We start from the raw sequence: 27,758 nt of genomic DNA, 5'->3' as shown, positions 1-27,758 counted from the left end.
TAACATTTCATTCTCCCTCTCTGTTTAACTGATGTCCATTTTTGCGCTTGCATCATTTTTTGTTAGTATAAAACTGTCAAGTACATGGATTTGTATTTTATACTAACTAGGAAAAAAAGTATCCTATGAAAATCTGTATGTGTACAATTATTATGTAGTATAGAATAGTATATATGTAAGGGGCACATCACACGCCACTACAATTATTCATTAGATTTATTAGAAAGTCAAGGTGGATTCAGTGATTTCACAGAAGAACATATAGTTTTTAAACAGCATTTATTTAGCTTTCTCCATACAATACATTTAATGTACAACAGCACATACTGTATTCTGAAATAACTCTCAGTATAAAATAGGGCTTCTACAATCAAGGTACAGTCATAAAATGCTCTGAGGGACATGACGACGACAGCAACAGTAAAACACCTTCATATAAAGCGCAGGATATTGAGAGAAGTGATTGTATTTGCCGAGCTGCTGCTGTAGGAAGCAGAACTTCAGAGCACACCTCTCAGAGCATACGACATCCCGCAAGAACCCGTGTTTTGTTTTTTTTTGTTTGTTTTTTGTTTTTTTGTTTTTTTTCTCTCTTGGTTCTGGTTTCACAACTGAGGAGATTCCAAATGATGATCAACGCATAAGAATATGATCTATTACAACTGCTGAAAATATAACTTTTGGTAATATGAGAGGATAAATCAGGCCTTGTTTGGATACTGAATATATACCAAGGTCAAAGCATACACAGTATTATGACTGCTAATCAAGCCTATATCTTTACAATCATATATTGAACAGTTTGCTTGTGACTGTAGCTGTGAAGACAGGATTGTTTCTGAGTGTTTTCCTGACATCAAACACTTAAACACAGCAAAAGTATACTGTACTATCACTGAAGCCACAAGAAAACCAGCTTATTTCAACATGGTAAACATCAGCCAATTATAGGTCGTTTTAAAAAGGGGTTTGTTTTTTATCTGCAGATGTGCATCAGAGCATGTGTGGGCCTATATAGTGTCTATAAATGTGTCTTTAAATAGAATACACATAACATCGACCAGCTTTTGTGTTAGTTTGTTATTACGTAGTGCTTCAGGTGTTGAATATACATTATATAACATGTCCAATTGGTATGAGAGAAGGCCTAGGTACAAGGAAACATAAAAAGATGGTGTCTGACTGAGAGGCCAAACAAACATCAGGAGAGAGAAAGGAGAGATTTGTCTCAAGTCTTGAGGTAAGCAATGTGTTTCAGTATAATGCCCTACAGACAATCATACAGTTACAATCATTAATTCTCTATATACAAACTTCCTGATTTACATACACTGTACTGCTCCTCAGTTTAAAATTTAATAAAACTAAATGCGAGATCATATCCATGGTGCAATTTTTTAGAGCGAGGAGGGGAATCTGACTCTACGAAGCCTGTTTCATGAGGTGGGCGATAATGAACATTATGGCTATTGAAGATGGCCTGTTTCCTCTTGCATACGTCACACATACTATCAAAGATCTACAACAGTGCAAAATTTCCTGATCAATCAAAACACTCGCAAACAATTGGCAAAACTACATCAGCTCGTTTTTGAAGTTATAAGGTGGAGAACGGAGATGGCAAAGAACAATTCATTTGAGAAGATGTTGACATTGAAAATTTACATGCCTGTGTTGTTTGTGTATATATCTATTAGGCCTGCATGTTTTAGGGGTCACAACAACTCTGTTTACTGCGTTACATGAATGGAGGAAGTCTACTGTGGCACGGTGGCTCAAACGAATTTAAAAAAAAAAAAAGAAAAAAAAAAAGGGAGGCGAGGACCAACCAGCGTTCTACCCCACATGGCTGCACTGGATGTAGGCACTGTTTTTACCATCACCTTCTTAGAAGACAAGGTTGAGCTCAATAACATGTCAAGCCTATCCCAAATCTCTGCAAAACATACACTGTGCCACCTTAACGTGTGTCTACTGAAGGAGGCTTAATGAAAATATGACATGAATGTGCTATAGTAGTAACAGTTTGCTCACTCATTGACACTACAGACTGTAACTGAGACATGACATCAACAAGCTTTACGAAGAGGAGGAGGCTATAGGATGCTACAGTACTAGTGCTACCTGAACATGCTACAGATTGAGACTACGACGATGGGAGACGGTTTCACATTAGCACAGAGCAGGAACCAGCTTTGCTGAGGAGCTCTACCCATTCCAGGCCACAGAGCCGCTGAAACCAGCTGTGTCCAGAACCAACACCTGGCTTTTAAAAAAGCAAACCAAAGAATGTATTCTTTGTTTTAAGACAAATCTTCAGCAATGTTATGTACCATTTTTAAAATGACAAAAGTACCGTCTTTGCAGCTTGATGGATCAAGTACTTAGTAAAGCTGGCTTATTGTGTGCAGAGGAAAGCACCCCATCTGTAGTCAGTTCCTGTCATACGACACACACACGCTCACACTCACACGTAATTGCACAAGCACACAAACCCTGAAGTTAGGAACGATTTCTATCGTCACACAGCACTATCGTTTTGATTATCATTGAGTAAGAGCTGGGATTGCATACTGTACCATACATCTCCTAGGAGAGGCACCCTTCATCAATATCAGCTCATTCACTTCACCACACACACAAGCAAGCTTGCGCACACACACGCACACACGCACCCACACACACACGCACGCGCGCACACACACACACACACACACACACACACACACACACACACACACACACGCACACACGCGCGCACGCACGCACCACACACACACACACACACACACACACCAAACACGCACACAGGAATAAATTTCTAACTGGTCAAAAAAATTACAATCACATGCTTTGTAACGGAATGTAGAGAAAGCTCATACCAGACCTTTGACTTTAGCCGGGACCAAGCCAAGCACCCAGACTCTGTTATGAAGTGTCTCCTTGGCTTTAACCGTGACAAGTTGAGAAGTCAGAAGACTTTCAGATGTTTAGGAGGAATTCAACAGTGTTAAAAATCCTTCTCACGGTCACTCAGCCATCAGTTGAACAACAAAATTCTGAAGTGCTTTTATACATAACTGTGAAGTTATGACAGCTGTCCCTTCAGAAAGGACTAACATAGTTATTTTTTAAAATTATTTAAAATATATTCCCCCATATTAAGTGGGAGCTCTGGACCTAGTCTATCACACCCCTGGCAACAGACACTATGAGTACACCAACAACTGGCTATACCTCCACACATCTGGACTGAGGGTCCATTCTTGTACATCTTTCACATCTTTCACATAACGTATATTTCTTTCACACTCTGATAGAGAATGCAAAGTGATTAGACCTTCAAAGCAAGCTGCATTCAAAGTCCACTGAGTAAGATTTTTGACAACAGCGTATACTTGCAATTTCTACTCCCCACTCAAAATCTCCTGTAAGCCCTCTCGGTTTTCTATCCCCCAACTCATGCCGAGAGAAAACCTACTCATGCTTGCTCTATAGAAGGGCTTGGAACTGGTTAATTTTTTCACTTAGTTAACAGAGCGCTTAACAATATGCCTAACAATGCTGCCTTTCAGTTGCATTATGGGCTGTAAGCATACTCATGTGAAGGAGCAGTATCTTGGAGTGAGAGGAATAGCCAAGCCTTTTAAAAAAGCCGCTCCATGCTTTCTCTCCCTCTCTGCAATGCTAACATAACCTGACTCAGAGATCCTTGGAAAACAAGTCAAGTGTGTATGTTTTGGATTTCTAGGCAGGTAGAGTTTATCCACAAGAATTTGGCAGCTATTGATTTGGCTACTAAATCCACAGAAAAGTGCAAACATTCACTTTCTTGTTGTTTTTGTGACATCTTGTGTTTCTGACCTGCATTAGCTCTCTATATTTGACTGTTCTATGTTATCTGTTTAAAAAAAATAAATAAATTAAAAAAAAAAGTCAAATATAACTCTGAGAGACCCCCAAGCATAATCTGATCAAAAGTGCAGCACCCCAGCATCAATGGAAGGAGTGGAAGTGTTTGAAAAGGTCTAGAGAGGAGGCCCTAGATCAGGGTCTGGTGGGGTTCTTCTTCTAGCTGAGTAAGCCACTTGCAAATACACTAATAGATATACTCACAAGCAGGATTGCTCACACGCACACACGCACACTCACACAGAGTCTAGCTTAGATGAGTCTGGCCTCTCCCTCCATGTCTGGCGGTAGATCACACACTCCTGTGAAGTGCATCTCCCTTCCCTTGCTTCCCTGTCCCGCCCCGGCTCTGGCCGCTCGCTCCCCCAGGCTGGGAGAAGGCTGTTGGGCCTGAGGGTCTGACGACGTCCCACGGGGGATTCCACCTGCCCGCCTCTCTTTCAGGAAGACCTCTAGTCGGCGCAGCATCTGCTTGGGGTTCTTTTTGGCAAACAGCTCCACTTCTATAGGGTTAGAAACACAGAAATTGTGGGACTCATGCCGGGATGACAATCTGTGTTGGTAATTCATATCAATGTGACTCATGTTCTAAAGGAAGAGTTTGACATTTTGGGAAATCTACTATTCTAATATTCACTTTCTTGCTAAGATTTAGATGAGAAGACCAATACCACTCACATATCTGTCAATTAAATATGAAACCAAAGCCAGTAGCTGGTTATCTTAGTTTAGCACAAAGACTGGAAACAGGGGAAATGGCCAGCCTGGCTCTTAACAAAATAGTAACAAGATCAGCCTAGCAGCAACTCTAACACTCATTAATATCACATTATATTTCGTACATCTATACGGTGTCAGGGGTTATGTACAGGTCTCGTTCTCGGGCAGGTAGATAAACCTGACGTTTTTACATTTCAGTTTTGTTGTTTTTCTAGGCAGATTTTTTTTTAACCTGCTGACAGACAGGCTAGCCGTTTTTTTTACATTTTCAGTCTTTGGGATAATCTTAGCTAACCAGCCGCTGGATGTAGCCTTATATTTAAGGGACAGATATCAGAGCGGTATCCATCTTCTCTTTCAGCTTGATTACATATATAATATATTTATTCCACACATTCTTCTGTCAAAATCTGGCACCAACATTACCCATAATGCAACTCCTCTGCTAACAGTTCAGTTGGAGATTCATGTGTGTTATGCTAGTAGTGGTTAATGTTGCCTAGTAAGTTCACTTCTTTCTTACTCCACAGTCCCATATTTTTTCATTTTCTAACTTTGAGTCTTTAGACCCAACTGCTGCTGACTCAAGTAATGTCATTTGAGTCTATTTATCAGATTTCGAACAGCTCACTCTGGAGCCATAAAAAGCTTTGATTATTATTTGATTGATTATCTGAATTTATTGGAATTTGAAGAATTGTTGGAGTTCACTTTTACTGATCAAATCACAAAAATAGTAAATGAAACACTATCATTCCAGTACAATACATCTGCAACAGAATGATATCATTACAAATGAATGAACAAGGATTTCTACGTGTTCAGTAATAGTAGAAATATCCACCATTTTCTTTACCTTTTAGTACAAAGCCAGAGTCAGCAATGGTCTTCTGTTGGGTCTTCCACAGTTGGTACAGGTGCAGATACGTGGCAACGTAGAACTCATTCAGCACACCAACCACTTGCTGACGACGATTGCACTCCCTGGTATGACCAAAGACAGAGAGGAGTGCTGGTGTGAAGAGATGCCGTGTGAATAATAGACAACATACCACATACATACTCCAGAAGATTTGGTCAAACAATAACTGAGGACCAGTGACTCACTTGGACAAGGCTTCCTCTCTGAGTACTTGCAGAGCGATGCGGGTCATGTTGATTGACATCACACTGAATGGAAAGTTCTAAACCAAAGGAAATACACAAGGAAACTTAGGTCCCCATGGAATACTTAAAAAGACCACAAGAAGAAGTCCTGAAACATGCGTGTCTTGTAGTCGCCTTTATTGATCTCTGAGGGGAAATTGCTCTAGTTCCCTCTGCAGTGAGGACGAAGGTTAGGGTCAACTACAAAGCAGCACACCTAGAGTGGGAGAAGTTTCAATGACTCTCTGAAGGATTGGTGAAATCTGATTCCTGAATCAGTTGTCCAAAATGACACATACAATTAAAACACATTTACTGACTCTGGCACCTGGTGACCACTTGTTTCACGCTTATTTATAATTGCTTTAACAAATCTTGGCAACGTAATTTCCCTGTTCTGTTGGCAGATAATATTGTGTATATTAAGTGGAATATACATGGAAAAAAGGCAGTTTAATGGGGGAAATATTCCCCATTAAATTCTCTTTCTCAAATTAAATCGAAGGCAACTGGACTTATATTTGTCTGTGGAAGACGTTTCGCACTAGTCAGACTAGTGCGGACTAGAGAGACCAATACATAAGAACTGATGAAGCCGCTTGGATAAGAGGCGAAACGTCTTCCACAGACAAATATAAGTCCAGTTGCCTTCGATTTAATTTGAGAAAGAGATAACAATGACCTGGACGAATGAGAACTTGCACAGACAGTCCCCATTAAACTGCCTTTTTTCCATGTTTTTGAGATCTGAGTTATTGCAGTATACCTGTGTAGGGTGTTGTGATAGCTTGTAGATGTCTCTAGCCAAAGGCAGAGTTTCTGGGTCCATCACAAAGTACAGAGTATGCATCAGTCCCAGGAAACCAGTGCCACGTAGGTCAGTGGCCGGGTCTGTACCTGCAGTACAGAAAACAAACCAACAAAAACATGATACAACAACACATATTCATAGTTTGGTGTGAACTGTCAATTATTTTGGATAAATAGATTTTCTTTTCTAAAGTAGAAACAATAGAATTACTCAATGCCCTCAGAGCCATTTATTTTGATTAATTGATGTATTTATTTAGAGAAACATTTAATACTAGTCTTTATTTGTAAACCTTAAAATTTCTTAACAATTACATTGTGAAATTAAGGACCAGTAGTGTCTTACCCTGAAAGCCGATGTTTTCCCAGTGCGCTCCATAGCGAGGACAGTCCAGCCTGCTGCCGATCAGCCTCTTATAAATGGTCTGCAGGACACGCATGTGGACTGTTTGGCTGTTGTCCACAGGGCCTATAGAGAACACACACAAAGATGCAAAAGTGAAAATCAGTGGTTTATTAAAAACTCATCAGTTTTACACCAGGTAGGATCATTACATAAACAAACACACACTCACACTGTGCGATGGCAAAAACCAGATCCCTCTCCTCCAAGAGTTCCCGGTGCAGTCGTGGAGGTCCGAAGAGGAAGTGTGTGATAGCAGCCAGACCTGTCCTGCGAATGGTTGGCTGGATGTTCTTCTACAGATAGAGGGGATGGCAAAAATACAATACAACTTTAAAATTATAGTTGGCTTTCAATAAAAATTCTTCCACAAAAATCCACATTTAATTTACTTGATTTTCACTGATTTACCTGTGGATGCAGTTTTCCTGCTGTTGGAAGCCACCGCAGATAAAGGATATTTCTCTCTCTCACCCACATACAACCCTTTAAATTCTCTACCTCACTCACCAGATCTGTATTTGAGTCAAATCTCTCTTTCTGATTTGCTCTTCTTTCCTGTTATTTTGCTAATTTCCTGCTGCCTGTGTCTGCTGTTTTGCAAACTCCACTTCCTCTGTTTGTTTCACAATAAAAGTTCCCTTCCCACCCCTGGGAGATTTTTACATGACAATGTTGTTTTACTAATATAAAATAAATGTACGTTGTGCTGAATTTCTCATATAAGTCATTGTAATGCAAATAGACCACATTCACTGCTATTATTTGAGACATGGTATGGTAGACATTATTGGTATGTAGCATTTCTTACTAGCAAGTCCCCGAGGTCTGTGGTCTGGAAGTACTGCAGGGCTTCATTGAAGGAGATGAGTGGGGTTGGGGTCGAGTCCTCAGTGAGAGCTGGGGGATATTACATAAAAAATTTACTTGAAGAAAAAAAAACAAATCAACCAGGTCAACTTAATTTTGAAGCAAACAGGTGAAACAACAAAATGCATCTGACCTGGTTGGACATTCTCCAGAGCATCCCACTCCTGTCTGGCCTTTTCCAACTCCACATTTTCCTCTGTTAAAAAAATCACAAAGTTGAGGGATGAAAACAAAGTCATTCACTCAATAGTTTCACACGCTTTTCCACACACTAATTTCACTGGCTATAGCACTCAAAGGGGATGAGCATCTACTCAGCCAATGAGCTATGGTGCAATGGCCGACACCCATCCAGTTCATTCTCCAGTCATAAATCCTTCCTCTCTAAAAGACCTGCATCACCCCGAGTGCAACTGAGACTCTGCGCTTCCTCCAAGCAGACAACCTTCACTCCTGAGGGAGGTTTTACCTGCAACAGCTGCCTGGTATCTAGGATACACCAACAAATTCCTGAGGGAAGAGGATGTGAGACAAAAGAGAGACTGTGTGAGAGTATGTGTGTGTTACCTGTAGGCTTAGGCTGGTCCCCTCCAGCTGCCAGGGTCTGCAGAAGACCATTCTGCTTTAGTGCTGAAATCTGGACAATAACCAAGAAATGGATTACCTTACATGAAAGAGAGGTAATCTGGGTTAAAGTGTAAACTAAGAATGAAATGTATTTACCGGCAGGGATCTGAGCGGTGCGCTGCCGTTGGTGTGGTCTTTGACATTATGACCAATAATCAGTCCATTCATGACCTGTGAAGAAAAAAAGGCTTTATGGGGGAATTTTCTACATAAAAGACTTAGTAGGAAAAACAAATTACAATGGATCAATGAAAAGAGTTTTTTTTTTTGCTGTACTCACAGGCTTATGATTGGAGTGTCCATTGGTGATCTCATCTAATGGTTTACATTCATGGGACAAACCATTCAGACCCTAACAGAAGGGCAGCCACACAGAGCAGATGCGTCAGGCATGTACACAATATAAAAATAGTGCACCTTTCACTCCATTTAAGACAGTTAACCCATTATCACTGCAAACCTAATTTCATTGTTTGTTTTTTTTTATCTTGGCATGTCTGAAATCTAATGCACATTTGTTAAAAAATATTAAGTACAACATGCCAAAATTAAATCTCAGAACTTGCACACTTGCAAACACTTCACTTCTTCAGCCTTATCAGGACGCTTTCTGCATTGGTAGATTTACGCATTAAGAATCAGGTAATTCAAGGGTGCACTGCCTTTAAAGAAAAATTCCTTTGCCCTGTCATGTTGCATTTAGCGATGAAGGGGACATATTTATTCAAGTGTTTACAAAAGTAGCAATACAGTAGGATAGAGGCCAGGGTGCAAGAGGTAATGTTACGGCTAGAAAACAAAGCCGTGGATAAGGAAATGCCCTGTCAGCTGCCACCATGGAAACATGCCAAGCCAGACCAGAGATTACAGCTAAAGCGGAGGGAGAACTATTGACCTTAGGTCTTAAGTTAAACGCATGTGACAGAACTGCTTAAACAAATGAGCTCTAAATTGTTTAACATTAAACAAGATTGCAGAGCAGGAAGGGAACATTTATCACTGAAGGAGACTACATGAATATGGCAACAGCGGTCAGATAGTACCTACTTCCATTTTGTTGACCAACACAGCAGGTGTTGCTGTTTTGTTTTAATGGTGTTACATTGCTGTAAAACCACACACTGGAATGAGATTAAACTGTTAAAACGCTAGGATCAAAGGTGAAATAATGTTACCTCAGTATGGGATGTGACATCAATGTCTTCTTCCATTGCATATGAGTGTGTTGGTTGGCGAGCGTGTTCCTGATCCTGGCCTCTACAGACTTCTGAAGTCTTGGACTGAGCTGGGCTGAGGAGCTAATGCAAGGACCACCATGGTTTCTGTAGTGCACATTTGCAGTGACTGCAAGTATCTAAGACTTTCTCATTATCTCCTCATAAACACAGAGAACTCAACGTCCACAGTCATCAGTATGATATCACAAAACTGTCACTAGTGAAAGAAATCCATGTTGTGCACATCATATTCTCTGTTTCTGTGTAATAGCGGTGATTGTGTGGTTTTGATGGGACACTGGTTTTATTAGCCACTCCAAAGTCTAACCTTGAAAGTGTACACAGAGAGGAATGTGCAGGTATCCGTCTACAAGTGCTGACCAGAGGAAATGGTTATCCATCAATACACAAGTTTCCTGGAAACTTGCCTCCTTCCTCTCCTCCACAGATCTGCTCGGCCAGTGGGTTCACTCCTCAGCCCCATCAGAGGTACACTGAAGATGGATGATGACATTGCTTTTCAGGGCTGGGTTCTCCCTGTCCAAGACACTTCATTACTTTGGCACTCAAGACAAATCCAGTACTGACCTAGAGGTACCAGTACAGGTGCAGTTTAATTTGCTTGCATCAAAGCTGTGTTATGTCTTCAGCCTCATATGAAACAGCAGCACACATCCAAAGCTGCAGGCATCCAGTGAGATGTGGATCATGGATAGACTTCCTGTATGACCAGAGTCCTGAGGAGGGACTGTCATGTGTACACAATATCTGAAAATTAGAACAAAAACGATTATCAACGATACAAAGTTAATAAATATATGTAAATGGTCAACAAAAATGAAATAGCACCTACATGGGGACATAAAACATAAAATGTGGAGCAAAATATGGGTATAATCTCAAAATTTCTAAATATGCAACTATAGACCTTTTTCACACGCTCTGACTTGTCATAGTAGGAAAAGCTAAACCAAATTGTGTTACTATGGCTCTGCTCCATCAAGTGTCCCTGTAAATCATGCCAGTGAGCCAGCATGCACAAGATCAGGACCCTGGAACTGGTTCATTTAAATGGAATGCAGTTGTGTTTCATGTTATCAGTTACACCTGTGGTTTTCCTACTACAGCAAGCCAAAATGTCTGCTGTGAAAAAGGTCTATAAGCTTTATTGCCTCAAAGTGTTGTCTTGTAATATTGTTTTTGTAAGTTATTTCTTGGCACAGCAACCTAAACTCACTGTTGTAGAGTAAATAAGTACATTTATCCAATACTGTCCTTAAATACAAATTTGAGGTACTCGTACTCTGCCGTAACCATGCTACTTTATACTTCTAATACAGCACAATTCACTTTTTATGATTTTTATTTCACTTACATAATTTATAATGAGCTTATGGATGCATTGTTGTAGATTCAACCAAACAGTAGGCTACATCAAATAGTCAAATAATACCTCCAACAATAAAACGCCGATTACGCGTTAATAATAATTAACAGGGTCATTTTTTCTGAATAGAGTACCTTTTATTTTTCAAGCTTTGGTACTGTCATTTAAGCGACACTTTCAATGCATGACTTTTACTTGTAAAACAGTATTTCTATAAGTGGTATTGCTACTTTTTACTCAAGTAAAATGCCATAAATTCGTTGCACGCGAGTGTTAAAGTAAAGCCCTGCAGAGTACGAGCACAGTGTCGAGACGAAATCGCAAAATTAAGGGACCAAGTCTTTTCTTTGTCAGTTGACAGTTTACTGTTACACATCGCCGCTTTGACAGCTTCAGCAGCAGCCTAACGTCAGCTAGCTAACATTATCTGTAGCAACCAACAAGCTAGCAATATGTCAGATAGCAACCCCGCAGGCACAAAGACGCAGCTACAGCTTCGTCTCAAACCGACAATGCAACGCCCGCACATACTGCGTGCAAGCCGACCTACATTTGCGGCACACAGCTAAAAGATTCATGTCTTGAATTTCAACTGCAGTTAAGTAGTTGAGACCTGGCTAGCACAAGAAAAGCCAGCTGTCAGGCTAACTAACGGGCTAGCCGTAGCTCTATTGAACTGTAACGAGGATGGAGTCTGTCCCCAAGTACGACAGCAACATACGGATAAATCTACTTTTGGCTTTAAGGTATATCAAATACGCTACAAAACCTTACATGCTGCGGCCTGTCCGAGAATATTATGCGATATGAAGCATTTTAAAAGTACCTCAGTTTCTGATTGTTTCTCCCTCCAATCTCAGCTTCCCTTCCCCCGTCCAGTGGCCACGGTAATTTCAAGTGCATCTTGGGAATTGTGGTTTCCTGTCCGACTCTAGCCTCATTACGTCATTGCTTTTGCTCTCTCTCCTCGTATTGTAGACTATTGCAGAGCAAGCTGCCTGTGACCTCCTTTTCTGTCTACACCTCCTATCAGCACAGATACTCTCCTTTGCTCAAAATACTGTAAAAAGTCTCTTTTTTTTCTCTTTGATACAAATTATGAATATGATAATTATGAAAAGACCAATAATAGAAAAATTTAATCAAGGCTCCCATCAGTTCCAAGGATTCAATAAGACTGCCTGATAGTTTGTTTTGTCTTCCTGGTAAACTTATCTGCACTGGATAATCTTCCCTTTCCTACCCCAGAGTTTCTCCACTCCTCTCATTACATAAATAACGAAACAAGATCTGTGAGTGGCTACAACTCTCCTCACATCTGCTTATGTTCAGATTTTGAGGGATTTCAAGCAGATGTAGATTATTACCCTCTGGAACATTCTTTCAAGGAAAAAAATGTTTGTTTTGCATTATGCAGGCCAACTCTTGGAACTGTTCTGCTGAAGTTTTTTTTTTTTTTTTTTTTTTTTTTTTTTTTTTAAGTCAGGCTCAAACCAAACTGGGCATTTCTCTTGGGCATAAACTCTCTAAAAGCCTATGGTAAAAAGTGAAAAACACAGCTACCGCAGTTCACAGGTTACAGCCAGCCATTACTTCCTATTTCACCTCAGAAATTTCCTTCAGGCCTTAATGGTATGACATAATTGGGCGACATTTATCTGAAATAGTGCTGGTGAAAATATTGCGGCCAACTAAATCATGTGAGATGGGAGAGTGAGGCCTCAACTCGTCAGCTTAACTAATCTTGGCCCCTGCAGTCTGCAATGCATCCAAGCTGTTGCAAAACATTTTGGATCGATTAAGGCTTCACAAAATAGGAAAAATGTTACACAACTGGCAATAATGGAGGACAGATTTCCTGTTTGGGATGAGATCCGCCGTTACTTGATCTCGGGGAATGTGCTGCTGGCTCGCACTGGACTGCTCGCTGCTGGACTCCTCACACATCTGAATGGCCAAACACCTGCTCATTCTGGCAGACTGTCAGTATGAAAACCCGTGAAGCAACAAAAAGACATTTTTTTATGAACTAAATTTTTCACGGTTTAAAAAATAACCTTCAAATTCATCCATCTCCTCCCTGTTGAAGTGGAATCATTGTGCAACTGCTGTGTAGTTTCCAAGGTGAGTTTTATGTTTTCTGTTCAGTTTTTTGTTTTGCTTTTGTGTATTTTTTTCCTATGGGGATAGAATAGATGTCATATTCAAAGTGTGCATATGGACTGTGTTTTCAGTCTTTATCTTTGCAGTTAAGCAAGCACTGAAATATTTTATGAGCTTTTATTTAAGTTGTTATACATCAGGATAGGACAGAGTAATCATTCGCAAAACTGCTTCTCTCTATATCCAACAGTATAATAGAAACATAAAAACATAAATATCAGTGACATTGCAATCATTTATTCACATGGCAGTCACTGTAAAGTAACCCGTCAGTGCAACATCAATAAATAAATAAAACACTGACATAAAAGTTCAATTTCACCGCACAGGGAGGGGACAATAACTGAGGTGTTATCAGAAGGAAACAATGTGCCATTTGTGTTACATGTTTTATGGCTCACACTAGCTCAGTGTGCCTTCCAAGGTGGAGAGGAGTGATGTGGATGAATGTGTCAGAAACAATCAAGGCACACAATGTGTAAGATTGGTGTTGGCGATGCAAAATCTCATGACAGAGTTTCTATTCATAGGGGCAAGAAAAACACAGATTTGCAAAATTAAACCAACATTTGTGCTCAGATTTTCCTAAGATCTCACACAAGCATCATCTTCATCTGACCTCCTTAACACTCTCTGGATTTTCTTGGGTTTTTTTTTCAGCAGTTACAAGCAGATTTATATGATTTTTTAATGAGCAGTGGTTGCTTTTCTGCCACTGTTGAGTGCACTGTGCCAAAGCTCAAGAGGCATCTTGTGTCAGCAGGCATGAGCCATCTCCATAGAAACATTATTAGCCATCCTTTGCCTGAGGTGGTTGGCAAAGTCCACCTGCGTCTGAGAGAGCACTTTGTGTATGATTGTCTTTGGGATCCAGCCCTGTGTACGACAAAGAGACATAGACAAAGCCAGTGTTAGATTGGATGCCATAATATTTAGGTGCTGTTTTTTATTTATTTATATATATACAGTTTTGACTTTTAGCTCTTGAATAAATTTCATTGCAAATCCCACTGTGGTTACAGTGGGAAATAAAGTCATGGGAGTGATGTACCTTCAGATCTATACTTAGTAACCAGGTGAACTTGGTCTTATTTGGGTCTTCAGCACACGGCTTCATAACTATACAGGTAGGCCCATTCTCCGCCCTGGAAAATGCAAAGATCAGTATGAGGTGCAGTATATCCATCCATCTACTGCACACAAATAGCCTGATTGCTCTATATCCAATCATTTCTCCATACAGACACATCGATGCTCACACATATCATAAAAGGTAAATTACTTTCCACTACTGGTGACTCCCCTGCACTCACCTGACTACACCCCTCTGCTCGGGCATTCTTGGGTGCTGGGTGGACATTCCAGCCAAGAAGCAGGTGGAGCCTCTGCGTTTGGCGCAACGGACGCTGACAAAATCCCTCGGTCCCACCACATTGCCGGGTGTCTCTGCCGAAACCTCGTGGGTCACCATTGTGTCCTGGCCGATCTTTTGAAGGATCTGCGGGATCCCATTGTGAAATTATATAAATGGTCTCGGATAGACGCTGTCAGTTTATGTTTCAAAAAAAGTAATCCCCATTCATTTTCCAACTCCTGGTGCTTCAACTCTCTTACCTTGACCTGTTTGACATTAGGGTTCCACTCGCCCATTTGCTCCATGTTCCCCACAAGCTCTTCATAAAGATTTTCAGGATGTTGCTCCAGCATCACCTCCAGCTTGAACACCTTCCCAACGTCAGGCAACACCTTACTCAGGACTTTGTCTCCGTTTGCCTGTGGGAGGGTGGAAACAAGCACAGGAAGTCTTCAAGTGTCTTCTTTCAAATTTAAAACAACATACAAATTCAGATGTGTCACATCCCACTCAAACTGTAAATCATGAGATGCGCACCTTTAATCAACCTGGCAAAGTAGCAACAGCCATGTCTTTTGAAATTACTTCATACTTCACTGAACTGTTATTCTACTATGTGGGTGCTGTCTCAATACTCACAGCTACAGTTTCTATGGTCCAGCCGTCCTGCTCGCTGAGGATGCCGATGGCCTTCTGCAGTGCATCCTCACCTTGCTTCACATAAGACATCTCCTCCTCGCTGTATCCATCCTCCTCTTTAATCCGAGAGCCTTAAAACAGAGCGGCGACTCAGTGAATCATGTCTGTTAACTTCCCACAATTATGTTACTGTATTTCTAGGATGAAATATTAGTGTTACATGTCATATAGAGTCTTGCATTATGTGTATCTGTGTGTATAACCGCGTGTGACAACTCACTGAGAAGGGAGCTTCGTCTGCGAACTTGGCTGATCCAGTTACTGGGGCCTGGGCCTGCCAGTCTGTTGAGCTCATGGTGAATGGCCACCATGGCATTCTTCCTCAAACCTGGAAGACGCAGAAAAAAAAAGCTTGCAGTTACTACAATATTAAATCCATTAATTACACACAAAGTATATCAAAAGAAAGAAAATCACAAGAGAAGAAAATACTAAGAGAGCATAAGGCTCCGTCTTTATCCATTCATTCAGCCACATGCACAACTCCATGAGGAAAATGTGCATTTTTGAGCATAATGTAAAACAGGGAGAAAACTAGGCCAAGGCAACAGGTTTAAATGTTTGTCCAAACCAGGTTCTCTCACTCACCTGTCATGTTTCTCATATGCCGGTAGGAGATGCCAGCGCACAGTTTGAAGGTTGCAGGCAGCATTTTCTTTTACAGGAGTTTATAGCAGCTTTAAGAGAACTGAGAAACTATGAAATCAAGTAGATCACAAAGATTCAAATTCTGGCTGAGCTGTAAATGCTCTTGAAAGAAGTGGCCGAACGGCTGAGAGTGCTGTAGAGAGGAATTTGGATTTCTGTCTGTAGCCGCTTCAGAGTGTCTGTATATATAAGAGCACTACACACAAGGCCGCCGTGCTATCACCACATAGATAAACACACACATCACCTCACTGTACCAATGGCCATGTCACCAAGGTTGCTTCACGGACATGACGAGCCTGTCTCAGAATCTCACAAACACTGTGTCAGATAACGTCCAGTGCCCAGGCCCACTGCCTCGCTCACACACACACACACACACACACACACACACACACACACACACACACACACACATTCCCGTAGCAGTGGGCGACAGAAACAGCCTCTCTTCAGTGATGAGAGAGTCCAACACAGAGGTCATAGGGAGAGACCCTGAGTGATTCATCCATCCCTTCATGGTCCATTGCAGCCTAAACACTCACTGTGGAATTTAAGGGCAAAAAAAAATTCCATCCAGTTTGGCTTGTTTCTTCCCCCTTAATGATTGATATCTTGGTATGAGGTATGCATCTCAATTGTCATTATCACTGAGTGGAAATGACCAGTCATTAATCATAATGTTCTGTTTAGCATCCTGGGGACTGTAGGCTCTCGTTAGCATCTCAAAAAGACCCAAACAAACTTAACATTGCTTTATCGCCTTGATATTGTATTTCCCTAGCCTTGAAAAGTTGCTTACAATGATTTTCATATGTTTCCAAAGTCAGCCACAGAAATGAATGCATGACATTGTATTTAGAGTCTCAGATAATCTGAACAACAGGTTTAGATAGAATGGATTTCCATATGCTTTATATCAGTGATTGGTGTTGACATTACTTTCAGCTATTTTGGACAGTTTAGGTCAGCTCAGGTAACACGGAGTCTAACTGACCCCAAACATGGGTCACATTACAATTTACACTAACATACTGTGCATGTCTTGTCAGTGAATGACTTTCTGGCAAATAATAGTGATAAACTGTATATTTGCTCCTGCATAGCCAATATAACAACATTAAATATGTACTTATTTGGTGTGATAACAATGCCTTATAATTTCTGACCTTTTGACCAGTTTGTTGCTAAGTGAAGGTCTTACTACTTCGGTAGATTTCTATGTATTGGGTTTTAAGAAGCTCAGAAGAAAAAAAAACCAAATATTTAAAGGGAAGAATTGATTGATTTTGCAGTTATTATCATTATTTTTATTTTCATTATTACAACTAGAGTACAACAGTGGGGTCTGTGGGAAGAAGTAAAGCCAGTTTTAATAAAACATTGGTGTTAACACAGTGGATCTAGAAACTACTGTACTGTAAGGTCCAATGTGAGTGTTGGTAACCACCTTCCCTTGAGGATCCCTAACTTAAACGTCACATACTGCTCGTGTTTTCTTATGTGCAAAAAGGGCATTGTGACAATATGCTCAGTCAATATAGTTTCTTCTCAGTGGGGTTAATATTTCTCAAAAGCAGCCCTATCAGTTTTTCCATGGTGGTTAGTCAAACACATCACATTTCATAATGCTGCCATCCAAACATCAGCTACATGATTCTGCTTCAGCCTCATTGTCAGTGAGACTGAATCACCCTCTGGAAGTTTATCCAACGGGCTCGCTTAATCGTCAAATGACGCAGTGCGATCCGTAACAAACATGTTTTATCAAGCTGGGCAAGTGTTTTGACAACCTTATTCACTCCACCTAAGCAAAATCCAAACTATCTAACAGCAATATTGCCTCAGCGAGCTGCACGTCAAGCATGCTCTCAGAGTCAACAGTGCACATGACCACAGGAATGGAAACCAGTCAACAGAGTGTAGCAGGCCATCCGATTAGTGAAGCGCAGAGAAAACAGGAACAAATTAATAAATCGCAAAGAATGACTGAAGTCACCTTAACCTGCAACCTTGCATCCCTCTGGCTAGACGGCAGGAACTATCCATCAGTCCCTTTGGCCTTCTGCAGGGTGAGTTGTCTCATTTAATATGGGAACACACAGGCCTAGTACTATCTGACCCGTAACTCAGCCACGGCTCTTGTTCTGTAAAGCTCTTTTTTTTGAGACAAAGTGGGTCATATGTTTCTGTTGGTTCTCTATGTGACATGAGCAGCATTATGTTTTAATGAGCTTCAGTCCTGGGGCAAACTGTATTACTCTAATGTGGATCCTGGCGAGGGTTTAAGAACCCGAAGAAGGTTATGTCCATGGCCAGACAAAGTCAGCGTTACTTTGTCATGAATGTTGATGTATATTATAGTCTTACCAACCTGTTAGAGTTGATGATCACACTGGGACACAGTAGCTTTGTGACAAATGCATTGCATTTAAATAAAGGTTTATTCAGTACTGAGAAGCCTTCAGGACAAATGTTTGTGTGTATATCTCCTTTGCAAATATTTCCCTGTTATGGTGCCTCTGTTTTTTTTCCCATGATTCCATCTGAGTCAGGCAGTGAGGGCATTCCTTAGCAATGTCATGGGGTTGCACAAAGGGTGTCTAATATAATACAAATTCCATGGTTAATGAAGTAATGAAAATATCATTTTCTTGGACTACATGTTCAGTTATTCAGTTAATAGATTTACCAGTGAGGGACTCTCATAGTAGGATGGATTAACACCTTTAAAAGTTAGTCTTAAAACCATTTTGTCACGCCCACATGTACGATGAAACAGCTTTTCATTGCTGTAATTGTTCCTCCTGTCGTTAGTGACCAAAAACAAACAAAACATTTCAATGAAAGAGATGAAGGGACAAGACCCACAGTCCTCTCTCTGTACATTGTGAACTTCAGCTGAAACAAACTATATATAAACAGTTAAAGTGTTTCTAGTGTAAAATTGCCTTTATCGAGCTGTGGTGGAGGGATGGTAACGGCAAAGAGAGAATTTGGTACTAAAAACAGTGTAACTGTGAAAGATTTCTCTAACTGACTAACTGACTAACTGACTGCTGAGGCCTCATGTCAGCTTTTTTACACGGTTCACACTGTGGACTTCGTACCACATCCCTTACACTCGAATCGCATACGGGATCTCTTCAAAGGTTCAAAGGAACACATCTTTACTTAGGACCATAGTTATAGATTCAAAGCTCACATGTATTTGGCTGTAGGAGAACATGGTTATGATAAAAGTGGAATGGTTTTCCCTGAAAGGTCACAGTAAAATACTACTACTACTAATACTAATACTAATACTAATACTAATAATAACAATGACAATGATAATTTAACACTGGGTGTCTGCATCTAAATGGTCTCATTATGAAGAAAATTAAATAATGTTTAAGAAAAGTTAAATGGCCATGTTATTACAGTATGACAATACCACTGCAAAACTAGATTATAGCATTATTGTATTCCTATAAAGATAAAACCTTTGCGTCTACTGTTCCATGTACACGAGGAACTATAATAAAATTGTGAGTAGGAACATAATATCTCGAATCAATAAGATGTATTTGCCTATGAAGGAGGAAGTGTCCTGCGGTCACATGGACCGAGGAGATGGGGGAAAAAGAAGAGACAGACGAACTGTGGAGTACTCAAACTATAGCACAGAGTTTATTAGGACTAGAAGGACACAGTGGGTTTGGCTTTCACATGCACTCAGCACTTTGCTGTACATCACAATAAGAAAGAAAACTCCCTCATTCATCCCATCCCTCCTCCCTGCACCCTTCTCCACCCCTCCTTCCCCTCACTTCCAGCAAACTGTGTGAGTCTGTGTGTGTTTGTGTTGACGCGTTCCCCGGTGAAACAAACAGAGCATGACAGTCAGAGAATAAACAAAGTGCTGATGTCTGTGTGGGCATTGTCTGGGAGATCATGCTAACAAGGAGGCACTTCAGTCTGATTCAGATTTTTTTTTTTTTTTTCCCATATCAAGTACACAGAAAAAAAAAAAAAAAAACAGGCTTGCATGAGATTGTAAGGATGATTAAAATTACTGGACCATCTTTCACTATCTCAAATACAGAAAATACCACATTCTTAAAACAAGCAGAAGAGGCCGCGCTCTTCCTCCCTTTCAAATGGCTGTGCTGCTGCGAGAAGGCCACTTCTTTGCGGTGGTGTTTGCAGGATCCTCTGGTGTCTTCCTCCCCTCCTCATCTGCTCTGACATGAATGAACTGGACCGATTAAATACAATTCAGATAGGATAAAACGTTCCACGCAGCCGTTGATACCCTGTATCTTTGAATATGGTTGAACACAACACAAGAGGAAGACCCTTTAGATTTGTGAGGCATTTTGAAGAGTACGTTAAGATCAAGTGTAAGGGGGCAAAAATATAAAAAACCTGTACACGTGACAACAGCGGCTATGCAGCAATAACTTTTAAATGGAAAAAAAAGGCAAAGGGAGAGCAAGAACACTTTAGTTTCGGATGTTGAAAATAACCGGCCTGTGTGAAGAATATCAATACAATAATGTGCCTTAATGATCAGAGGTAAAAACATTTTTCATTTGGTGACAAAACAGCATGACATTGTTTTAAATTGTGCAAATTGTAAGTCAGGCTGAGTGCATGTGTTGCTCTCCACTCAACGGGGACTGTGCAGAAAATTGAGCAAAAAAAAAAAAAAGAAAAAAAAAGCAGATATTTTTGTTTCTGTACAGCATATTAATTCGTTTTTCAAACTCCACATAATGTCAAATATAAAGTGACACTGTAAACCAAGGGAGACGTCTGTGTGTATACGATGCTAACATCAGTGGAATGAGGTATGCAAAAGCGAAAGGGATACAGCTGTCCATACTTACACTTGTCCATGCAATGAAAACACAACACGATTCTCACAATTCAGTCTGTGTGTGCGTGTGTGCGTGTATGTGTGTGTGTGCGTGTGTGTGTGTGCGTCTATCTGACTGCGTATGTATGTACTGTATGTGTGCTTTAAGCAATATGATATGTCTGCAGGCTCATATTTAGAGAAAGTGTAGAAAACGGATCACACATTCTGATCCTCCTGTGGTTCTAAACGACGGCTAAAAACCTTCAAAAACCAGGAAATCGACATGACAACAGTATCACAAAACTAAACTGTAATCTTTGGCCTGAGTGTACGCAAGGCAATGTACATTATGTGTTGAGGTTGTTGAGGTGATGTGTTCTGAATGTTTAAGGAGTGATCTGAGGTATGGGAGGTGGAAATACAGAGAAAGAATAAGTTAGTGAGTATGAGTTGTACAGATGGTGACGCTCGGAGGGCTGTAATTAGATGAAGAGATACTGGTGCAAGATAACAGGCCAGAAAGTAAAGGACCTAAAGCGAGTGAAAAAGAAATTCAGTTTCTGGAAAAACAAAAAAAAGAAAATTCACTAAGACCCCATCTTCTATTCCCTGTGGTGGTCTTTATTATACAGTGGATCCCCTGAATATTAGCTTGTTTTCTATTTTTTTCTGTTTTCATCAACATCAGTGGCTCTGTTCTATAGTCCAACAATCCTGAGGGTGAGTTAGGTTTGTCCGAATATTTCCAAACGCCTCCGCAACATTGACCATCCCACTACAAATGCCCAGGGTCTCAGGGCCTGGTCACCCCCCCCACCCACCCACCCCCCATGGGCTGACCATTTAGGCTTTTAGACAGGCTGTCTCCGGCTGCTGCTCAGGCCCCCGCCTGTGGGCCAATCAGCAGCGGGGAAGCCCCTCAGAGCTCCTTCCCTTTGTGTGTCTGTGTGTGTGGCTCCCACACTGTCGATGCGCCACTAGGGGGCAGAGTTGGACATGGAGTCCACAGAGTTTACACTGGAAGACTGCACACGGCTGTGGGAAATAGACACGTCTTGGTGCTGCAGCAGAGGAAAAGCAAGAGAGGGAGAGTTTTGTGTGGGTTAATTTGTATGAATGTGCGCAAGTTTATGATACGCCTGTGTGCGTTCACTTACATGCCTCCTGAAGATCCTGTCCAGCAGGCTGCGTCTGGGCGGCTCTGGTGGCTGATTCCAGTCCAGATCTGGAGGTCTGGTCCCTTGAGGCCCAAACACATTCAAATCTCTGAAACATTCAGTTTCTATCATCTAGAGGAGAGGAGAGGAAATTTGGTGAACTTTGGTAAGTGAGTTCTTCCAGCAGTTATACAATCTGCACTGAGCATTTAAACATGTCATATTAAGTGCACACACTTACCTCATTCTGCCATGGGATGGAAACGCTGCCTGTAGCAAATTTGGAGTAGAAGTCATTGTCAGTTTGGTCCAAATTTACTCCCTTGACTGTGGAGAACTGCTCTATGTCCAACACATCCTTACAGTACACTGCTCGAGGCTGGGAGAGGGCAATGACCAAGGAAAAGAAGGGGTTGGGAAGAAAAACAGGAGACAAGTTTATCTAAATAGATAATTTCTAATCATGGAACTTGCTGTTTACTTCTTGCAGTGGCCATTTTGGATTATTTTGGTTAGCGTAAACGTCCTTACTGAGAGTTTCACACTAGACTTTAGCAGTGGGACTGACTGAAACATGCAGGGTGTACAGTAATATGAACCGCTCACATCAGGCACAAAGGGAGGCTCCACTATCCCAGCCTCCAGCCTCTTGAAGTTGATGTTTTTGAAGAACGAGTGGGCCTTGACACCCGCTGCTCCGTCCGCCTGGCACCCCAGCCTCTGCTTAGGGTCTTTGGTCAGCAGCTGGGTGAGTAGAAGCAAAGATGAATCATGAAACTGTTATATCATTCATCCATTTCCTCCATACAAACATCTTCCCATCGAATCAAGCCTCACCATTCTACAGATGGCCTTAGTGTCCTCTGTAAACTTGTCGTTGTACTCCTCCTCTTCCTCCTGCACCCTCCTCTCCACCTCCTCCCGTTTCACCCGCTCTTTGCGGGCGCGGAAAGGCGATCGTCCGGCGGTCATCTCATAAACAAGACAGCCCAGCCCCCACCAATCAGGACTCATGCCGTACTTTTCATTGTTTATCACCTCCGGAGCTAGAGAGAAAGGGAAGCAGTTTGTTATGGTTAAGAACTTGTAATCACTCAGGTAAGTTTACTCATGGAAATGTTGACTGCAGTGTTTCTTACCCATGTAACCCACAGTTCCCACCCTGCCTCTGATGTGCTCTCCTTCAGGCACTTTGATGGCCAGCCCCAGGTCAGAAATACGGATGTGTCCTGCAGCAAAACAGTGATGAGTATGATACATTGAATTTATACAAAGTTCAGCAGTTTATGAAGTGTTACTGTAGTTTGAAATTGTGTATCAGCATCGAAACAAAAAAATGCTGTAACCACAAATCTAAGCTTCCAAAACTCACCATTGTCATCTAACAGGATATTCTCTGGTTTCAGATCCCTACGATCAACAAAGCATGTGAGTGCGTTAAGCAATTTGTCTGAGAACAGTATCAATTCTCACACAAATGCAATTCAAGAAAAAATGTTCTTGATCATGTACTTAAGACTGTGTAATAACTACGGCGCTACCTGTAGACGATACATTCCCTGTGGAGATGCTCGAGCCCACAGCAGATTTGAGCAGCGTAAAACTGGACCCTGTCTTTATCAAAGCCCGGCGTGCCCATGTTGTAGATGTGAAACTTCAGGTCTCCACCGTTCATGATGGTCAGCACCAGACACAGAGCGTCTTTGGTCTCATATGCGTACGCTAAGCTCACCTAGAGGACGAGAGCGACGTGTTAAATGGTATAAAAGTGGCCAGACAAGGGAACAGACAACAAAACAGAAGCAACTGCAAGATAATCCGAGCGTACTGTGCCGCAAATACTCGTCTTTTATGTTGACTCACAACAAATCTACTGTTGACTTTCTCTAAAATCTGCTTCTCGTTGAGTGCCATCGACTCTCCTTTCCTCTTCTTTATCCTCTTCTTCTCCAGCTTCTTGCAGGCGTACATCTTCCCCGTTGCTCTGACCTGGCAGGCACACACCTGGGAAGAAAAACCAAATCTCGAATATTACTGTTCGTTCAAATCAAAATATATTAAGCATCATCGTCATCATCATCAATGTGTATCACTTTCACCATAAACTGTATCTCCTACCTCTCCGAATCCCCCCTTCCCCAGCACTCGGTACTGCCTGAACGTGTCTTTAGTGATTGGTTGCCTGACAGAACACAGACACAGGGAAATCCATTAATAGACGCTCATATATTATCGATTAGGACAGAGATATTATCTGCGGAACTTAATACCATCCTGAGTCTGCTTCCTGAATAGAGGGTGGGGCATCTTGGACGCAATTTCACTTTCCAGACATGGATACAATCAAGGCAGCTCTGAAAGCCGGCTGTTTGCTTCTAACTGCCTTTGACATACACTTTGCACTAAATATTTTCCCGTCTGGAGAGATCACACTCCTCTGAAGAGTCTCTGAAGTGAACGAGTGAATTATTCCAACATTTATTACAAGTGTTAATATATGTTTTTATGTCAACAATGTTGGACAATGTTGAGTTATCTGTGCTTCACAGAGCAGAATGGTTTTAGTTATCTTTATGCTTTTAGACGGCTCTTGGGTTTGTTGTTTCTAAGATTAAATATTGATTGATAATTGTATTAGAAATGTTATTCTTGAATGTAACTGAGTACATGTACTGAAGTGCTGCACTATTCAGGTACGTGTACTTCAGTTGAGTATGCTACTTTATACTTCAGCTCAATTATGTAAATATTGTACTTTTTTTTCTCCACTACATTTCTCTGACAGCTAGAGTTACTAGTCATTTTGCACATTATTATTTTTACAAACAAAATATATGACCAGTACATAAAACACAGTGTAACAGGTTGAACTGCCCGACAATAAAAAAAAGTAGTTAAAATTAGTTTCAACTGCAGCAGCCGCAACATTAAAATGCTACTTAGACAGTAACTGCGACAGTAAATGCACCTGTAATAATAAATAATATTACATATAACAGCATAACATTTAAAAGGAGTAATTTCTGAGGACTTTTACTTTTGATTTTAATACTTATACTACTACTTATACTTGGTAAGATTTAGAATCTGAGATATCATTCTTGTCCTAATTTTTTTTTTTTACACTTGTATTCCTACTTTTACCTTATACTTATTCCAGCACTGGACAGAGAAATCATATTATACTCCATTTGTACATGAGACTGATTTGGGCTCAACAAATTGCACTTGAGATGATTGGTGTTGAGTATTTAGACTTGAATGTAGTGACTGAAGTTAGAACCAATCAGAGTATGTGAAGTATAAATAAATTAAACCGTAAAAAGACATCTCTGTGCTTTCAGCATTTGGATACGTTGAATACATGGCTATGAAATTAATGTTAGAAAAAAAAGACAAAAAGTTCCAAACAACCTCTCCAGCATCTTCCACTGCAGGAACCGGTCAAAGTACATGGAGTTCTGGTAGTCCTCAAACGGAGCTCCACTCAGGTAGTCATGAACGGCCCTGGTCAGACACACAACACCGCAGGCTCAGACAACACAGTTACAACTGAGAATGAGATGCAAGCTCAGATCCAATTCATCTGTTTGTTATATATATAACATGAGGTAAGAAAGGCAGAGGGGAAACAGGTGAGAGTTCAGCAGACAGGTGAGAGGGAATAAAGACAGCGGCAACTCACTTGCGGCAGTTGCTGAAGATCTCCTTACATGGACTGAGCTCGAGGTTCTCTCTGCACTGGTCTGCAAAAACCTCTGCTATGTCTACACGCTGAGGTGACTACATCAACACATGTAAACACACACAGTGACATACACGCACACATGGACAAATACATTACCTTTTATTACACACACCAATCAAACTAGGGAGAAACATACATAACTCAGAGAGCACAGAGCAGTAACAGTACATTATGTACAAATGCTTTGTGCAAAGATTACATTGTTATTTTTGAACATTTAATGTGTTCATTGAATTACTACACCCTTATGAGAACCCTTGTAATGCAACATTATTGTCTGCTGTCCATAGGTTTTAACATTAATCACTGTGAAAGGTCACTAAATACACTTTTACTACAAAATGTGAGATACAGGAGGTTCAGAGGTTTGTAAATGTATCAGATAAAGAAACTTACTTGTTTTGAGAGAAAAGTCTTGATGATCTGGTCTCCTCTGCTTTTTCTTTTTTCATCAGGTGTCACCTCATAGTCTTCCTAAATAACAAAATAACTCAGAGTCACTGACAATGTCCTTCCTATTATACAGTCTCGTTAATTTGAACAGATGTAATGAAAGTAATGGATTTATTTTATGCCTTAAGAGCCGCACGTATTGTACTGGTAGTTACAGTATGTACATGTGTTGACACTTTCTAATGAATAACCTTTAATAACATTTTTATAAGTTGTAACTAAGGGCATTATTGGTTTTGTTTTATAGATCAGACATTAATAAAATCAACTGGCATTTATCCACCACAACACTTTTTTTATCTCTTTAATTCATCAGGAATTCAAGATCAAACAATAGACTGTTTCTGAACCTCTGGAAAGGAGCTTCAATGCATCCAGACCAAGATTTATTTATTTACAATTTTTTTTAAAAACTTGTTCCTTATTGGAGACTAATTAACTAGCATCAGCGTACACTAATGACTTCAATACGATTTGTAACTGCAGATTACTTTGCAGTTCACCTTTATCAGTGATAAAGAGAAATAACAGTAAAATTGATTTTTACAACTTATAAATCCTTTACAATGAGAGACTTCTTAGTTTGTTATAAGTGATAAGTCCAGATGGACTTATAAGACTCCAAATCTACTTCTGCAGTAGTACAATTAGGAATTAGGAAAAACATAAATTACGTAACATAAAATAACAAACAAAAACTTTGTCTCTTCTCCCAAGTTCCACAAATAAAAAGCCAAGCAGAGTCAACTAAATATATAGAGCTCAAAAGAGAGGGGCAATCAATTACACTGATGATGATGATTTAGGATCAGGTCTCAGGACTAAAACCAGACACTAAACTTCCCCCCTCTCTCTACTTTCCAGCTGTGAAAAAAATAAAAAGCCAAATTTGGATCAAATTCTCTCTCGCCTTTAATGAGAAAAAAAAGAAAATGAAAAATTGGTTGTTTTATTTTTATGATAGAAAAGCTGCTGCTTAGTGGCGATGAGGCCACTTCAGACACACACCTCTCACTCTGTGTGTGTCGCTGTCAATCTCAGATAAACATATGCTGCTCTTGGCCCCCGTGTCTGAACATACGTAGCTGTTGACACAAACAGGTTTGGCCATTACACGCTGGACTCGTTGGACTCGCAGAGGCAACAACGTAAAAATCACTCTGATGCATTTGGTAGCCAGCACTTTTAACTTCTCAAAAAGGGAGGAAGCAACATGGCTCCCATGCTGCACGCTGACCCGACTCCTTCTATCGGTGGTTTTTTTCCAACAGGGTCTTGTGTTGCCTGGCAACCACACAGTAAACACGGCGGGATTCCTTGAGGTCCTGGAGTGTCACAGTGTGTCACACTAGTGTCACCGTCTTTCCACTACAAAACACACACACACACACACACACACACACACACACACACGTATATATACAGTACATACACACATAAGCCTGAGGCTTAAGGAAAACAGGCTTTAAAAAGCCACAGCGTCACTGACACTTCTGAACAAAGCACAAAGAAGTCCGGCAATACAAACATGATGTATATGCAAAAGTAAATATATACAAGAGTATGACTGAGAGAGAGAGAGAGAGAGGGGGGGGGGG

At 40.7% G+C, this 27,758-nt stretch overlaps 3 protein-coding genes across 3 annotated transcripts in view; all 3 read right to left on the bottom strand.

Annotated features, from left to right (window-relative positions):
* Positions 1-262: 262 nt before the first annotated feature.
* Positions 263-12,214, bottom strand: elmod3 (ELMO/CED-12 domain containing 3). The gene is made up of 13 exons (XM_023394000.2): positions 11,919-12,214; positions 9,664-10,473; positions 8,769-8,840; positions 8,585-8,659; positions 8,429-8,498; positions 7,995-8,057; positions 7,803-7,891; positions 7,164-7,287; positions 6,935-7,057; positions 6,545-6,675; positions 5,740-5,816; positions 5,489-5,616; positions 263-4,415 (listed from the first exon to the last, which is right to left on the bottom strand). The coding sequence occupies exons 2-13, from the start codon at positions 9,697-9,699 to the stop codon at positions 4,165-4,167; spliced, it is 1,239 nt and encodes a 412-aa protein (XP_023249768.1). The 5' UTR covers positions 9,700-10,473; positions 11,919-12,214; the 3' UTR covers positions 263-4,164.
* A 1,143-nt stretch (positions 12,215-13,357) lies between these two features.
* On the bottom strand, positions 13,358-16,305 carry star (steroidogenic acute regulatory protein). The gene is made up of 7 exons (XM_023394003.2): positions 15,897-16,305; positions 15,529-15,636; positions 15,249-15,379; positions 14,870-15,028; positions 14,569-14,753; positions 14,307-14,400; positions 13,358-14,131 (listed from the first exon to the last, which is right to left on the bottom strand). The coding sequence occupies exons 1-7, from the start codon at positions 15,958-15,960 to the stop codon at positions 14,012-14,014; spliced, it is 861 nt and encodes a 286-aa protein (XP_023249771.1). The 5' UTR covers positions 15,961-16,305; the 3' UTR covers positions 13,358-14,011.
* A 3,296-nt stretch (positions 16,306-19,601) lies between these two features.
* The window catches only part of grk5l (G protein-coupled receptor kinase 5 like), a 26,991-nt gene continuing 18,834 nt past the window's right edge, over positions 19,602-27,758 (bottom strand). The window contains exons 4-16 of the mRNA XM_023393996.2: positions 26,104-26,181; positions 25,645-25,742; positions 25,374-25,466; positions 24,078-24,141; positions 23,823-23,963; positions 23,501-23,691; positions 23,332-23,369; positions 23,099-23,188; positions 22,797-23,005; positions 22,566-22,703; positions 22,201-22,338; positions 21,960-22,091; positions 19,602-21,863 (exon numbers count right to left, since the gene is read on the bottom strand). Of these exons, the coding sequence (XP_023249764.1) occupies positions 21,780-21,863; positions 21,960-22,091; positions 22,201-22,338; positions 22,566-22,703; positions 22,797-23,005; positions 23,099-23,188; positions 23,332-23,369; positions 23,501-23,691; positions 23,823-23,963; positions 24,078-24,141; positions 25,374-25,466; positions 25,645-25,742; positions 26,104-26,181 (1,494 nt within the window). The 3' untranslated portion in view covers positions 19,602-21,779. The remainder of the gene's footprint in view (positions 21,864-21,959; positions 22,092-22,200; positions 22,339-22,565; positions 22,704-22,796; positions 23,006-23,098; positions 23,189-23,331; positions 23,370-23,500; positions 23,692-23,822; positions 23,964-24,077; positions 24,142-25,373; positions 25,467-25,644; positions 25,743-26,103; positions 26,182-27,758) is intronic.

The sequence above is a fragment of the Seriola lalandi genome, unplaced genomic scaffold (genome assembly GCF_002814215.2).
Source record: "Seriola lalandi dorsalis isolate HSWRI2012SDOR001 ecotype SW California unplaced genomic scaffold, Sedor1 jcf7180002054945, whole genome shotgun sequence".
Classification (NCBI taxonomy): Eukaryota; Metazoa; Chordata; class Actinopteri; order Carangiformes; family Carangidae; genus Seriola; species Seriola lalandi.
This window is presented reverse-complemented; position numbering and strand designations above follow the sequence as displayed.

What these genes read in the sequence shown, in the direction of transcription:
- star (XM_023394003.2), bottom strand. Translation starts at nt 15,960, where the DNA reads ATGCTGCCTGCAACCTTCAAACTGTGCGCTGGCATCTCCTACCGGCAT. An exon ending in GCATATGAGAAACATGACAG is followed by an intron (nt 15,637 to 15,896) that starts GTGAGTGAGAGA and finishes TGCGTCTTCCAG; the next exon opens with GTTTGAGGAAGAATGCCATG. An exon ending in TACTAAGTATAGATCTGAAG is followed by an intron (nt 14,132 to 14,306) that starts GTACATCACTCC and finishes TGTCGTACACAG; the next exon opens with GGCTGGATCCCAAAGACAAT.
- elmod3 (XM_023394000.2), bottom strand. Translation starts at nt 9,699, where the DNA reads ATGGAAGAAGACATTGATGTCACATCCCATACTGAG. An exon ending in GGTTTTTGCCATCGCACAGT is followed by an intron (nt 7,058 to 7,163) that starts GTGAGTGTGTGT and finishes TGTTCTCTATAG; the next exon opens with GCCCTGTGGACAACAGCCAA. An exon ending in AGAGAGGAAGCCTTGTCCAA is followed by an intron (nt 5,617 to 5,739) that starts GTGAGTCACTGG and finishes TGGTCATACCAG; the next exon opens with GGAGTGCAATCGTCGTCAGC.